At 46.9% G+C, this 17023-nt stretch overlaps 1 protein-coding gene across 4 annotated transcripts in view; it reads right to left on the reverse strand.

Annotated features, from left to right (window-relative positions):
- Positions 1–15411: 15411 nt before the first annotated feature.
- LOC135047996 (arylsulfatase H-like) overlaps positions 15412–17023 on the reverse strand; it is a 450445-nt gene continuing 448833 nt past the window's right edge. For 3 of the 4 annotated variants that reach the window (XM_063955491.1, XM_063955492.1, XM_063955493.1), the window contains one exon: positions 15412–16254. In XM_063955491.1, coding sequence (XP_063811561.1) covers positions 15905–16254 — 350 coding nt within the window. In that variant the 3' untranslated portion in view covers positions 15412–15904. The remainder of the gene's footprint in view (positions 16255–17023) is intronic. The other variant, XM_063955494.1, reaches the window with a different exon arrangement.

The raw sequence follows: 17023 nt of genomic DNA on the forward strand, positions 1-17023 counted from the left end.
TCACCGAATTTTTTTTGTCGGATTCGGGTGTGTTTTGGATTCGGGTGTTTTTTTCAAAAAACACTAAAAAACAGCTTAAATCATAGAATTTGGGGGTCATTTTGATCCCAAAGTATTATTAACCTCAAAAACCATAATTTACACTCATTTTCAGTCTATTCTGAATACCTCACACCTCACAATATTATTTTTAGTCCTAAAATTTGCACCGAGGTCGCTGTGTGAGTAAGATAAGCGACCCTAGTGGCCGACACAAACACCGGGCCCATCTAGGAGTGGCACTGCAGTGTCACGCAGGATGTCCCTTCCAAAAAACCCTCCCCAAACAGCACATGACGCAAAGAAAAAAAGAGGCGCAATGAGGTAGCTGTGTGAGTAAGATTAGCGACCCTAGTGGCCGACACAAACACCGGGCCCATCTAGGAGTGGCACTGCAGTGTCACGCAGGATGGCCCTTCCAAAAAACCCTCCCCAAACAGCACATGACGCAAAGAAAAAAAGAGGCGCAATGAGGTAGCTGTGTGAGTAAGATTAGCGACCCTAGTGGCCGACACAAACACCGGGCCCATCTAGGAGTGGCACTGCAGTGTCACGCAGGATGTCCCTTCCAAAAAACCCTCCCCAAACAGCACATGACGCAAAGAAAAAAAGAGGCGCAATGAGGTAGCTGTGTGAGTAAGATTAGCGACCCTAGTGGCCGACACAAACACCGGGCCCATCTAGGAGTGGCACTGCAGTGTCACGCAGGATGTCCCTTCCAAAAAACCCTCCCCAAACAGCACATGACGCAAAGAAAAAAAGAGGCGCAATGAGGTAGCTGACTGTGTGAGTAAGATTAGCGACCCTAGTGGCCGACACAAACACCGGGCCCATTTAGGAGTGGCACTGCAGTGTCACGCAGGATGTCCCTTCCAAAAAACCCTCCCCAATCAGCACATGATGCAAAGAAAAAGAAAAGAAAAAAGAGGTGCAAGATGGAATTGTCCTTGGGCCCTCCCACCCACCCTTATGTTGTATAAACAAAACAGGACATGCACACTTTAACCAACCCATCATTTCAGTGACAGGGTCTGCCACACGACTGTGACTGATATGACGGGTTGGTTTGGACCCCCCCAAAAAAAGAAGCAATTAATCTCTCCTTGCACAAACTGGCTCTACAGAGGCAAGATGTCCACCTCATCATCACCCTCCGATATATCACCGTGTACATCCCCCTCCTCACAGATTATCAATTCGTCCCCACTGGAATCCACCATCTCAGCTCCCTGTGTACTTTGTGGAGGCAATTGCTGCTGGTCAATGTCTCCGCGGAGGAATTGATTATAATTAATTTTAATGAACATCATCTTCTCCACATTTTCTGGATGTAACCTCGTACGCCGATTGCTGACAAGGTGAGCGGCGGCACTAAACACTCTTTCGGAGTACACACTTGTGGGAGGGCAACTTAGGTAGAATAAAGCCAGTTTGTGCAAGGGCCTCCAAATTGCCTCTTTTTCCTGCCAGTATAAGTACGGACTGTGTGACGTGCCTACTTGGATGCGGTCACTCATATAATCCTCCACCATTCTATCAATGTTGAGAGAATCATATGCAGTGACAGTAGACGACATGTCCGTAATCGTTGTCAGGTCCTTCAGTCCGGACCAGATGTCAGCATCAGCAGTCGCTCCAGACTGCCCTGCATCACCGCCAGCGGGTGGGCTCGGAATTCTGAGCCTTTTCCTCGCACCCCCAGTTGCGGGAGAATGTGAAGGAGGAGATGTTGACAGGTCGCGTTCCGCTTGACTTGACAATTTTGTCACCAGCAGGTCTTTCAACCCCAGCAGACTTGTGTCTGCCGGAAAGAGAGATCCAAGGTAGGCTTTAAATCTAGGATCGAGCACGGTGGCCAAAATGTAGTGCTCTGATTTCAACAGATTGACCACCCGTGAATCCTTGTTAAGCGAATTAAGGGCTCCATCCACAAGTCCCACATGCCTAGCGGAATCGCTCCGTGTTAGCTCCTCCTTCAATGTCTCCAGCTTCTTCTGCAAAAGCCTGATGAGGGGAATGACCTGACTCAGGCTGGCAGTGTCTGAACTGACTTCACGTGTGGCAAGTTCAAAGGGCATCAGAACCTTGCACAACGTTGAAATCATTCTCCACTGCGCTTGAGACAGGTGCATTCCACCTACTATATCGTGCTCAATTGTATAGGCTTGAATGGCCTTTTGCTGCTCCTCCAACCTCTGAAGCATATAGAGGGTTGAATTCCACCTCGTTACCACTTCTTGCTTCAGATGATGGCAGGGCAGGTTCAGTAGTTTTTGGTGGTGCTCCAGTCTTCTGTACGTGGTGCCTATACGCCGAAAGTGTCCCGCAATTCTTCTGGCCACCGACAGCATCTCTTGCACGCCCCTGTCGTTTTTTAAAAAATTCTGCACCACCAAATTCAAGGTATGTGCAAAACATGGGACGTGCTGGAATTTGCCCATATTTAATGCACACACAATATTGCTGGCGTTGTCCGATGCCACAAATCCACAGGAGAGTCCAATTGGGGTAAGCCATTCCGCGATGATCTTCCTCAGTTGCCGTAAGAGGTTTTCAGCTGTGTGCGTATTCTGGAAACCGGTGATACAAAGCGTAGCCTGCCTAGGAAAGAGTTGGCGTTTGCGAGATGCTGCTACTGGTGCCGCCGCTGCTGTTCTTGCGGCGGGAGTCCATACATCTACCCAGTGGGCTGTCACAGTCATATAGTCCTGACCCTGCCCTGCTCCACTTGTCCACATGTCCGTGGTTAAGTGGACATTGGGTACAGCTGCATTTTTTAGGACACTGGTGACTCTTTTTTTGAGGTCTGTGTACATTTTCGGTATCGCCTGCCTAGAGAAATGGAACCTAGATGGTATTTGGTACCGGGGACACAGTACCTCCAACAAGTCTCTAGTTGGCTCTGCAGTAATGATGGATACCGGAACCACGTTTCTCACCACCCAGGATGCCAAGGCCTCAGTTATCCGCTTTGCAGTAGGATGACTGCTGTGATATTTCATCTTCCTCGCAAAGGACTGTTGAACAGTCAATTGCTTACTGGAAGTAGTACAAGTGGGCTTACGACTTCCCCTCTGGGATGACCATCGACTCCCAGCGGCAACAACAGCAGCGCCAGCAGCAGTAGGCGTTACACGCAAGGATGCATCGGAGGAATCCCAGGCAGGAGAGGACTCGTCAGAATTGCCAGTGACATGGCCTGCAGGACTATTGGCATTCCTGGGGAAGGAGGAAATTGACACTGAGGGAGTTGGTGGGGTGGTTTGCGTGAGCTTGGTTACAAGAGGAAGGGATTTACTGGTCAGTGGACTGCTTCCGCTGTCACCCAAAGTTTTTGAACTTGTCACTGACTTATTATGAATGCGCTGCAGGTGACGTATAAGGGAGGATGTTCCGAGGTGGTTAACGTCCTTACCCCTACTTATTACAGCTTGACAAAGGGAACACACGGCTTGACACCTGTTGTCCGCATTTCTGGTGAAATACCTCCACACCGAAGAGCTGATTTTTTTGGTATTTTCACCTGGCATGTCAACGGCCATATTCCTCCCACGGACAACAGGTGTCTCCCCGGGTGCCTGACTTAAACAAACCACCTCACCATCAGAATCCTCCTGGTCAATTTCCTCCCCAGCGCCAGCAACACCCATATCCTCCTCATCCTGGTGTACTTCAACACTGACATCTTCAATCTGACTATCAGGAACTGGACTGCGGGTGCTCCTTCCAGCACTTGCAGGGGGCGTGCAAATGGTGGAAGGCGCATGCTCTTCACGTCCAGTGTTGGGAAGGTCAGGCATCGCAACCGACACAATTGGACTCTCCTTGTGGATTTGGGATTTCGAAGAATGCACAGTTCTTTGCTGTGCTGCTTTTGCCAGCTTGAGTCTTTTCATTTTTCTAGCGAGAGGCTGAGTGCTTCCATCCTCATGTGAAGCTGAACCACTAGCCATGAACATAGGCCAGGGCCTCAGCCGTTCCTTGCCACTCCGTGTCGTAAATGGCATATTGGCAAGTTTACGCTTCTCCTCCGACAATTTTATTTTAGGTTTTGGAGTCCTTTTTTTTCTGATATTTGGTGTTTTGGATTTGACATGCTCTGTACTATGACATTGGGCATCGGCCTTGGCAGACGACGTTGCTGGCATTTCATCGTCTCGGCCATGACTAGTGGCAGCAGCTTCAGCACGAGGTGGAAGTGGATCTTGATCTTTCCCTAATTTTGGAACCTCAACATTTTTGTTCTCCATATTTTAATAGGCACAACTAAAAGGCACCTCAGGTAAACAATGGAGATGGATACTAGTATACAATTATGGACTGCCTGCCGAGTGCAGACACAGAGGTAGCCACAGCCGTGAACTACCGTACTGTACTGTGTCTGCTGCTAATATAGACTGGTTGATAAAGAGATGTCTATGTAACTATGTATGTATAAAGAAGAAAGAAAAAAAAAACACGGTTAGGTGGTATACAATTATGGACGGACTGCCTGCCGAGTGCAGACACAGAGGTAGCCACAGCCGTGAACTACCGCACTGTACTGTGTCTGCTGCTAATATAGACTGGTTGATAAAGAGATAGTATACTCGTAACTAGTATGTATGAATAAAGAAAGAAAAAAAAACCACGGTTAGGTGGTATATACAATTATGGACGGGCTGCCGAGTGCCGACACAGAGGTAGCCACAGCCGTGAACTACCGCACTGTACTGTGTCTGCTGCTAATATAGACTGGTTGATAAAGAGATAGTATACTCGTAACTAGTATGTATGTATAAAGAAAGAAAAAAAAACCACGGTTAGGTGGTATATACAATTATGGACGGGCTGCCGAGTGCCGACACAGAGGTAGCCACAGCCGTGAACTACCGCACTGTACTGTGTCTGCTGCTAATATAGACTGGTTGATAAAGAGATAGTATACTCGTAACTAGTATGACTATAAAGAAAGAAAAAAAAACCACGGTTAGGTGGTATATACAATTATGGACGGGCTGCCGAGTGCCGACACAGAGGTAGCCACAGCCGTGAACTACCGCACTGTACTGTGTCTGCTGCTAATATATAGACTGGTTGATAAAGAGATAGTATACTCGTAACTAGTATGTATGTATAAAGAAAGAAAAAAAAACCACGGTTAGGTGGTATATACAATTATGGACGGGCTGCCGAGTGCCGACACAGAGGTAGCCACAGCCGTGAACTACCGCACTGTACTGTGTCTGCTGCTAATATAGACTGGTTGATAAAGAGATAGTATACTCGTAACTAGTATGTATGTATAAAGAAAGAAAAAAAAACCACGGTTAGGTGGTATATACAATTATGGACGGGCTGCCGAGTGCCGACACAGAGGTAGCCACAGCCGTGAACTACCGCACTGTACTGTGTCTGCTGCTAATATAGACTGGTTGATAAAGAGATAGTATACTCGTAACTAGTATGACTATAAAGAAAGAAAAAAAAACCACGGTTAGGTGGTATATACAATTATGGACGGGCTGCCGAGTGCCGACACAGAGGTAGCCACAGCCGTGAACTACCGCACTGTACTGTGTCTGCTGCTAATATAGACTGGTTGATAAAGAGATAGTATACTACTAATATTATATATACTGGTGGTCAGGTCACTGGTCACTAGTCACACTGGCAGTGGCACTCCTGCAGCAAAAGTGTGCACTGTTTAATTTTAATATAATATTATGTACTCCTGGCTCCTGCTATAACCTATAACTGGCACTGCAGTGCTCCCCAGTCTCCCCCACAATTATAAGCTGTGTGAGCTGAGCACAGTCAGATATATATATACATTGATGCAGCACACTGGGCTGAGCAGTGCACACAGATATGGTATGTGACTGAGTCACTGTGTGTATCGTTTTTTTCAGGCAGAGAACGGATATATTAAATAAAACAAACAACTGCACTGTCTGGTGGTCACTGTGGTCGTCAGTCACTAAACTCTGCACTCTCTTCTACAGTATCACAGCCTCAGGTCAATCTCTCTCTCTCTCTCTCAACCCTAATCTAAATGGAGAGGACGCCAGCCACGTCCTCTCCCTATCAATCTCAATGCACGTGTGAAAATGGCGGCGACGCGCGGCTCCTTATATAGAATCCGAGTCTCGCGATAGAATCCGAGCCTCGCGAGAATCCGACAGCGTCATGATGACGTTCGGGCGCGCTCGGGTTAACCGAGCAAGGCGGGAAGATCCGAGTCGCTCGGACCCGTGAAAAAAAACATGAAGTTCGTGCGGGTTCGGATTCAGAGAAACCGAACCCGCTCATCTCTACTTGAAACAGGTAAAACTACCTTTTTGGAGAGTCTGGATACAGATGCGTCAACTATGGGCGGGTTTTCCAATTTTTTCCTATCCTCTTCAGGGAAGGGGAAAACCACCAGAACCCTTCTAGGGATCTGGAATTTTTTCTCTGGGTTTTCCCATGCTTTCTCAAATATAGCATTTAATTCCTTTGACGCAGGGAAGATTAACAAGGCTCTCTTATTGTCAGTGAAGTAAGCCTCCTCAACCTGCTCAGGTGTTGTAGCAGTAATATTCAACACATCTGAAATGGTCTCTATCATCAACTGCACCCCTTTTGCAAGAGATGCCGCCCCCCCACCCGCCCGCAACACATCCCCGCCACCATCTGCAGTGTCAGAATTGGTATCCGTGTCATCAGTGGCGTAAGTTCGTCCCAGTTGCCCGGAGGCAAGATAAATATTGGTGCCCCCCTATTTCCTATATTAAGATAACTAAGTGTGTCTGTGTGTGTATGTGTAGTGTTATGAAAAAAATGTATATACTGTATTTATACATTTAATTGTCTTTTATTTAAAATGTATTTGCTCCTGTAGAGGAAGCATGAGAATTCTAACTATATGAAGTTACATGTAATTGTCAGAGAAGTATCTTCATATAGTTATAATTCTCATATTTCTTATACAGGAGTAAACAGCTCCATCAGTAAGGTGTCTGCTTCCAGTGTAATAGGTTGTGGTTTCCAATCCTGGGTGTGACGCATGTAAAATGTGTATATTCAGTATAATAAAGAGGGTGTGATTTGTAAGGTGCAGGGACCAGTGAGGAAGTTGGACACTGAAAAGACAGCGGCAGCTATCAATTAACTTAATTCAATGGTGTCACAGAATGGGAGGAGAGGTGCCCCCCTTCAGAGCAGGAGCCCGGCGGCAGATGACTCCGTTGCCTCCCAGAGTTCTGCCTCTGCGTGTCATCTTGCATAATCTGTGCAAGAGCACGTTTGTGGGAACATACAGTGGGGGGCCCTGAGGTAACAGAACCGGTCCAGACTGCCATAGAGGTCTGTAAAACCTAAATTGCAGATTCATTCTGTGCAACCCTAGTAGAAATCTGAGAAATCATAGATGTAATAGAGGATAACCATTCAGGCTCCCTTGCTGGTATCTGTGCTAAAACAGTGCAATCCTGATTACATGGAATGGGATCATCCTGAGAGAACATATCATCTGCAGCATATGACACAGAGTCCCTGGACATAGCTTAATGGAGACCATGGACACACTATACACACACACACACACACACACACACACACACACACACACACACACACACACACACACTCTCTCTCTCTCTCTCTCTCTCTCTCTCTCTCTCACACACACACACACGGGAGGAGAGACAGATTTTCACCCCCAAGAAACTCAAGGGAGACACAGAGATTGGAGCCAACCTACACACAATAGGTAACACAGTCTGTACATAGCCTCCTCTCCTTCTAGAACCCCCTGGTACTGTAAGAGATAGCTGGAGTTGAATTCGAGGTACAGCTCTCACTGACAGCACTTCTGCAGGCAGGAAAATGGCGCTGAATGCTGCTGGGTACGCTCTGAGGAGAAGCTCTGCCCCATTAATGGCGCTGTCTTCCCGCTCTTCTGGAAATTATACTGGCCTGAGGAATTATGCTGGCAGTGATCCTGGGACCCAGACAGGCTTGGAGGTCAGTGTAGGGTGTAGGCGCTGGCTCAGGGCGCCCCACTATGTACCGCTGAGCCCCGGAGCGCAGTTAGTACTGCGCTCCATACCCTGTTGCTGCCATCTTCACACCGGATCCCCGCTTGCCAGGGGGGCTGGTGACTAACTCGCCACTGATCTTCTGGCTCTGTAATGGGGTGGCAGCATGCTGCCGGGGTGAGCGATCCCCTGTGGCGGGGAACATTCAATCCCCTCAAGAGCTCAGTGTCCTGTCAGCGGAGATAGTGGCTCAGACCCCGCAGGGAGGACACTACTCCCCCCCCCCCCCCCCCTTAGTCCCACGAAGCATGGAGGCTGTTGCCAGCAGCCTCCCTGTAAAATAATAAACATAAAAAAATAACTTTACTAGAGAAACTCTGGAGAGTTCCCCAAGCTGTAACCGGCTCCTCTGGGCACATTTTCTAAACTGAGTCTGGTAGGAGGGGCATAGAGGGAGGAGCAAGCCTACACTCTCAAACTCTTAAAGTGCCAATGGCTCCTAGTGGACCCGTCTATACCCCATGGTACTATTGTGGACCCCAGCATCCTCTAGCACATAAGAGAAATCAAATATATCTGTATTGTCTCATTAATTATGCTATGATTCTTAATACTGTACTACGTTCCCTTTAAACAGTGTCTTATTTAAACATTTGAGCATCATTTGGTTAGGTGTTTACGTGACTGGTAGCAAGGCCTTTTGTGTAGATAACGAGTGCTCAATAATATTATACGAGACTTTGTGGCATTACAAGAAGGACATATTATTGAATATCAGATGAACCTTCACTTTGGACAACAACACGTTATTATGAACAAGAATGACCTATATGACAACGAAGCCTATTAGAGAACCTAATTGTTATGTATAGGAGATTCAAGATTCATGGACAAGTCTGCCATCTTGTGGATAATACCACTCTCTTTAATTAGCTAATCTGACCATATTTGGTATTTCCCCTTCTTGGTCATCAATCAACCAATGTAACTCCGTGATTTAATCTATATGTAAGCCTTGTTTGTAAATAAGCTATGAATGATTGTATAATGTTATAAATATGTAAAGTCAGTGTTATGAAGACACAGGCTCACGATAAATTCTGTCTTGGTCCACTACTGTCTTGGTCCACACTCCTCTGCGCAGAATATTGTCCACACTCCTCTGAGCAGAATATTGGGTGTGGTTCCTTCTTTTATAATAAATTCTATATGCTGAATATCATCACAACTGAGAACTCTCAATTATTATTACTTTTACTAATTTGAACTTTAACAAAGCTTTTTAAAGTGACCTACAATCCGACCCTACCCATGCACCAACATTGAGGATCGGAATAGAAAAATACTGTCAGAATATATAGTAAAGTCAGCAATCACACTAGCAGTCAGTCACATGTTATACATTAGTATAATAAGCAATATAAGCACATCAACTACAACTATATGTAGGAGAACATATTACTGGATCATGTTTAAACATATTCAGAAGCATAGCAAAAAAAACCCAACAGTAATAGTATACAGATTCATATGCAATAGGCACTTATCTAACTATTCGTACTCAAAAAGGTAGATAGAGACTTAGTGCTGTATTACCCATACTCAGTAGAGTGGGATACAGGGAGACTCACCTCGCTTCCAGGACCTATCAATACGTCAGCGAACGCTGAGTGGATCCAGACGCTATTAGTGTACACGGCTGCTCCAGGAACCTATAGTGAACACAGACGCTCAGTGAACATAAACGCACCCGTCACACAGCCGCCTATGCTGGGACTGGGTTCCCTTCGTGTACAGCGTCTGAGACAGAAACGGGAAACAGTTCATGGCGGGAGACTTGGAGGAAACTGGTCATGAACTGGGGGGAGGGGCGAATAGGAGAACGTCTGACTCCCCATTGCTGACATCAACCCTAGGGATTACGGCCTCATACTATTCCTGGAGCCTCTGATCCCTAAGGCCTAGTTCTGGTGCACCCGAGGTGGCAGCCACGTCAGCGACTGTTTGGTAGTCCCAAAACAGTGCAGCTGTGTCCGTATTCCTTTTACTAAGTGGAACCGATGCCTTACCTTCTCCCCATGCTCCAGCCACAGCCTGGTAACGTCTGCTGGACCTGCTAGTATATCCGACACAGACCGAAACAGCACTGTACTCGAGGGTAAGCGTTGTCGCGACCCGGCGGATGGTTGTTGGAGCGACTCTTTCTAGGGTACATATAAGACACTGTTTAGAAAAATCACTCAAGAAAAAATAGTAGGACTATAAAAATAAAATAAGAAAGCTTAGGGCTGCTAAAAACCATGGTCCGGCTCCTGTTTAACTTTTTAGACACAATAGAAGTTGCTGAGGTCTTTGGTCTAATGTTAAAATACAACTCTTCATCTGGCTCTGACTCCTGATCTGGTATGTGAAGAGCGTCTCTCACAGCGAAGATGAGGGCCTCCGTCCCTGGAGCCCAAGAGCTGTCCTCATCCATATTATCATCATCATTATCTACATCAGGCTGATCAGAATCAGACTGGAGCACCTGTGGCAGTGAGTGTTTATGTGAAACCACTAGATGGGGCTGAGAAGCCTTCTTGGTGTCTGCTGCCTTGGCCACACAATCAATAGAATGTTTCAACACCTGTTTCTCCCATTTAGCTGCAGCTAATTCTGAATTAACATTTTGAATCATGCTTGTAAAGCTATCCAGCCAGTCAGGTGCCTATGAACCATGTCTTTATGGAGATAAGGAACATTGGTCACACGAGTGACCCTGCTGAAGACGGGGTTGAGTTACAGGCAGTACACATTACCATGTCCACAGACATCCTTCACAAATGTAAAACAGTGCAGCCCACTGAACAAACACCTCTACACAGACCCTAGCTAGCCCCTGGAGTGACACCGAGGAGCGGACACCAGCACACAGAAAACACCGCAGTACAAAGTGTAACTAAGTGTATGACCTGATAGTAGTGCAGCGGCGCTGCCGCTGGCGTGTTCCCCCTGTCTATGACCCCCTGGTACCAGTACAGAGTCCTTTAGCAGAGTGGGGCTCTGGAGGAGCAGCGTGTATGCAGCGTGTATGCAGCCTTGATCCACAGCAGCAGGAAAATGGCGCCTCCCCGCCTCAGGTCCAACTCCGGGAAGCCCCACCCCCTGTAATGGCACGCGGTCCCTGATTAACAGTTTATACTGGCTATATTAGAAATACATCAGAATTATGCAGAAGAGTACACACAAAGCCTTTTTGTGACAGTGAGCACTGAGGGGCATCTGCCCTTTGCCAGTATTGTCCACGGTGGCCCCTTGACCGCCGCGCGAGTTGCCGCCAAAATGGCATTGGGCCCCGGTGTAACACTCACCGCACATGACAATCTTCTGCATCTGTTAGAGGGTGGCGGCTAGCTGCTGGATTGGGCACACATACTAACGATGTGTGATCAGCACCTCAGGAGCTCAGTGTCCTGTCAGCTGGGATTACGAACCATTAACCCCCAAGAGGTTGGTTCGGTCCCCCCTCTAAGTCCCACAAAGCAGGTAGTCTGGTTGCCAACCAAAGCTACCTGAAAATAATAAACTAAAATAAAAAGGAAGAAAAATCTCTGGAGCTCCAAAGAAGTGCACCCGGCTCCTTGGGCACATTTTTCTAAACTGAGTCTGGTAGGAGGGGCATAGAAGGGAGGAGCCAGCACACACATGCACACACTAAAGGTTTTTAAAGTGCCAGGCTCCAGTGGACCCAATCTATACCCCATGGTACTAAAGTACAAGACCCCAGTATCCACTAGGACGTATGAGAAATAATTATAATTATATATGTTCCTGACAAAAATCCATATAGGGTTGAATCGTTGAAAAGCTTACACTGCTGGTGTCTGAGTCCTTTACAAGAGTTTGTGAGGGCCGCATCTCTGCTTCAATACATTATCATTTGTGAGGGTACCCAATCCAGCTATTAGAAAGGTGGAGTGCCGGGTTTATTGCATTGTGTGATATATATATATATATATATATATATATACACATACACACACACACACACACACACACACACACACATACATACATTGACAGATCCGCATGAAATACATTGAAATAGCAAGTTCCACATAAAGATATTTATATAGCCAGGACCGCATAAAATACCGTACACTGAAAAATCCAGATCCACATTTAAAAAAAACAACAACATTGAAAAAGCAAGATCTTAGCAAAGGTAGGAAACACAGCAGAATGCAAACACATCTTATGCATCAGGCTGTTTTTGTGTCAGTCTTTGCCGTGAATAAAGTACAAACTTAAGTGTGACATTTGCAGTATATCATTAAGCAGCTTTACAGTAAAATCATTTATCGTTACCAAATGAGTAATGCCACACCATCATCTCCTCCCCACGTCCCTCAGCCACACCATCATCTCCCCCCTGCCCCGCATCTCTCAGCCACAGCATCACCCACCCCGCGTCTCTCAGCAATACCATAATCTCATGCCTGTGTATCTCTGCTACACCATCTCCCATCTGCATCTCTCACCATCCCCCTCACTTTGTGTATCTCAGCCTGCCCTCTTCACTCTGTGCCTCTCAGCCTCCCACCCTTCACTCTGTGTCTCTCAGCCTGCCCCCATGTTCATTTTTAGGAGGAGACAAGCTGTGTAAGCGCATTGGGGTGCCCACTGTTTGCTTTGCCCTGTCCACTCCCATTGCACTGGGTGCATTATAAACAAGAAAAAGCACTGCCTGGCTCTCCTTTCACTCTGTGCCTCTCAGTCAGCTCCCCCTTCACTCTGTGCCTCTCAGCCTCCCATCATTCACTAATATCTATTTTTACACCACCTGAAATATCCCGGGATTTTTGCACGGGAGCGCACAAAATCCCGGGACTGCAGGCGATGTAAAAGGGTCCTTCTCCTAAACCCCATGTCCACTTTACCGGGAATCCAACCCAGCTTGTACACAGGGTTGCACCCGGGTAGGAGGTGTAAATGGGTAAGCCGGATCGGCCGACCCAGCACCCATTTAGAGCATGGAAAACCTCCCGTACCGCAGTGTCCAGCAGACGGGAGGACAGCGACGCCATGCTGGTTGCCATGCAGCGGCTGGGGACATGGCACATGCTGTCTATGCAGACAGCAGCGCCAAGTCTGGTGCCTGGAAGCGCCGGAGGCTGGGGGCACCACAGCAGCTTCCAGATTGATGGGCTTACCCCTGGTGAGACGCTCCGGAGTAACGGTCTGCAGTGTTTCCCGGTGCTTGGAGATGACATCATCTCTAAGCGCCCGCCCACAAGACACTGCACCCGGGTGCAGTGTAAACTGCGGTATAAATGGGGGGAGTCCCGAGTCTGACCCGGCCTGGAACCGTGTTCAAGTCCTGGGTCAGACCTGGAATTTTGGTGTAAAAGTGGTATTAGTGTCTCCCAGCCTGCACCCCCCCCCCTTCCCCTTCCCTCTGTGCTTCTCAGCTGGCTATCCCTTCCCTCTGTGCCTCTCAACCTGCTCCCTTTATCACTCTGTGCCTCTCAGCAGGCTACCTCTTCCCTCTGTGCCTCTTAGCCTGTCCTCCTTGCCACTGTGCCTCTTAGCCTGGCCCCCACCGCTCCTTTACTCTGTGCCTCTCAGCTGGCTACCCCAGCCCTCTGTGTCTCTCAGCCTGCCCCCACCAACTTCCCTCTGTGCCGCTCAGCCTGCCATCCTTCATTCTGTGCCTCTGAGCTTGACCCCCCTCTGCCCCACTCTGTGCCTCTCAGCTGGCTACCCCAGCCCTCTGTGCCTATCAGCCTGCCCCCCTTCCCTCTGTGCCTCAGCTGGCCTCCCTTCACTCTGTGCCTCTCAACCTGCCCCCCCTTACCTCCGTGCCTTTCAGCCTGCTACTCCCCTTTCACTCTCTCTCAGCCTATCAGCCTGCACCTCGATTTGTGTCTCTCATAATCCACCCTCTCCCCCCTCCTTTCACTGGAAGCCTCTCACCTACATGTGAGCCGGCGGACAGTGAGACCAGGAACAGCGGCAGTCAGTAATCAGACAGGGCAGTGAGAGTGAGAGGCTCGTCGGCGAGCAAAAATTCAAATGTAGCACCGGCCGCAGCCAATCAGAAGCTGCAGTCCGACAGCCAATCAGGAGCCGCTGCTCCCGATTCTCAGCCGCTACGAGTGCTCTGATTGGCTGGAGACCGGCGCTGCATTTTAAATGCCACCGTCGAGCCTGTCACACACTACAGCGCAGCGCTCCCTGCCCTGTCTGATACTAATACATTACAGACTGCCGCTGCTACTGGCCTCACATGTACTCTGCTGCCACCTGGGCACAGGACCAGAGCCGGCCCTAACTAATTTGATGGCCTAGGCAAGATTTTGGCTGGTGCCCCCTAGCACCGCCACTAGTTCTGCAGGAGATGTCTGGCATGAGTCAGCCGGCAGCTCTGCTAACGTCGGGCACCTTTTGTTTATGAAAATGCATTTTATTTGCATTACTTTGTGGCTAGGATGCACAAGCAGCTTCTGATGATTAAAATGATATGCAGCATGTCTATATTCTGTGTATGACTGCAGCTGTATCTACATACGAAATGCTACATTACAGTGATTTCCAGGAATACACTGAAATGTAGCATTTCGTATGCAGATACAGCCGCAGTCACACAGAACATAGGCATGCTGCAAATCATTTTAATCAGCAGAAGCTGCTTGTGCCCCTAAGCATACCTAATGCCCTAGGCATGTGCCTAGTTTGCCTATGCCTAAAGCCGGCTCTACCCAGGACAAAAGTCAGACAGTCGGCCCTGCGTGCGGGGGTCCCTGTGCGCAGGCCTATGAGTGATAGTATGGTGATTAGCATGCCCCTACCATTTCTTTATGCAGATTTTATTGAATTCTTCCTAGTAAGGATCCACCATTCTTTGCCCGTTAATCACATCCCAACCTCAGATTCATCTTGAATTGTTCTGACAAGGGCTCAGCAGGGCTGAGAATGGAGGTTCTTTCTTGACTGTAATTCTATAATTAATAATATTAATTCAAACATTATTTTTAATTTAAGGTGTTCTTTAACATGTTATACATAATAATTTTTATTTACTTTCTAACAGTCTCAAAAGATTTTTATTTTTTACATTGCAGTATTGATTTGATTGAAATAATATCTGTGACAGGATGGGCTTATCCCAGCAGCCAGTATAGATGGTCATTAGTCCTGAGATGGTAGGCACTGAGCACGGAGGTAACATAGACACAACCGTCCTGAGATACCTGAGTAGTGCTTTCTCTCTCTCCAAGCTTTGATAAATCTACCCCCCATATGCTTAATACATTTATACTGTGTAATATTGAAAGACCAAATTGTGTAGTGACTTCAGTGAGAAAATAGATGACAGAATGTAGTACACAAGAAGAATACAGTCGAGTTTATTTTAATAGTGCTAACAGTGGATTTTACTACCGATCTGTCAAATAAAAAAACAAGCACAAACTACATTATTTGTCATTGTTACATCTCATTAGGGATGGCCATCGGCCATCGATGATTCAAAATCATTGATGGGTATTGCTGATGTAGAATACTTTTGCCATCGATGGGGGAGAACCAGATGGTTTCCCTCCATCGATGGAAAGGTATAACCAAATACTTTTTTTTTTTTTTAGGTGTCGTCGGGACATGGAGCATAACTCTGCCCCCGCTAATTCCCACCCCTAGATTTTCATTGGTCTGCGGACCAGCAACCACCTTTCAGTGGTGGCCATCGAGTGGTGAAAACCATCAATGGTTCACCATAGATGGTTTGTGTACCATTGATGGTTATCGTTGATGGTATCATCGATGGCAACCATCGATGTACACCCTACCGATGGCCATCCCTAAACCACATTCATGTTTATATGTGATTAATTCTTCTTGTTTTTATTGCACCAACAGAGTGGAAAGGTTCCACAACACAGTTGTAGCCTGGGATTCCACATATTGTTTATGCCATATAATTGCTGCGGCACAGGATACAGCGTTGAGTTATGGTGTGCGACGGCCTGCTCTATGGTCTGCAGTACTTCATTATATAGCGGTAAGTCACTGGGAAGAGGATTGTTCTCTGAAGGATCATTGGAGAGATTAAAAAGTAATGGTGGCACATGGTAGATGACGTTATCACCAGAACATTGACAGATCTTCGTCTTGTAACATGCACCTTCTCCTGGACTGAACTTTGGCGAAATGTAATGGACTTTCCAGATGGTATCACCTAACAAACAAAGCACACAGTCAGGGGAGTTATGTCTACTGCTTGTGAACATTCATTGCATAGAGAGACCAAAAGACAGAAGTATTCCATATACAGGGCACCCTCGGACTTTATGACAATGAACTAGAAGTCAGATATCATTTAATATCTGACCACAAACGTTAAAATATAACTTTTATTTAATAATGTTCTAAAACTTTCTGCGAAAATATTGTGCAAGTGAAAAAAAAAGGAGATGTGATTATAACAATGTGAAATAAAAATTCAGCCACTGCAAATATCAATTCTTCACTCTCTCAAGTGTTATGTATCCATTTTTTGTTACAATATTCTGTTACTTAGTCTACTAATGGAAACAATTGTATCCATATAAGGTTGAACCGTGAGATAGCTAATTCCACTACCTAGTACTGAGCTGCGTTCTTAATTTGTTTCTTTCAATATTAACAGTGGGGGTAATTCCGAGTTGTTCGCTCGTTATTTTTTTCTCGCAACGGAGCGATTAGTCGCTAATGTGCATGCTCAATGTCCGCAGTGCGACTGCGCCAAGTAAATTTGCTATGCAGTTAGGAATTTTACTCACGGCATTGCAAGGTTTTTTCTTCGTTCTGGTGATTGTAATGTGATTGACAGGAAGTGGGTGTTTCTGGGCGGAAACTGGCCGTTTTATGGGAGTGTGTGAAAAAACGCTACCGTTTCTGGGAAAAACGCGGGAGTGGCTGGAGAAACGGAGGAGTGTCTGGGCGAACGCTGGGTGTGTTTGTGACGT

The sequence above is a fragment of the Pseudophryne corroboree genome, chromosome 2 (assembly GCF_028390025.1).
Source record: "Pseudophryne corroboree isolate aPseCor3 chromosome 2, aPseCor3.hap2, whole genome shotgun sequence".
In the NCBI taxonomy this organism is placed as follows: Eukaryota; Metazoa; Chordata; class Amphibia; order Anura; family Myobatrachidae; genus Pseudophryne; species Pseudophryne corroboree.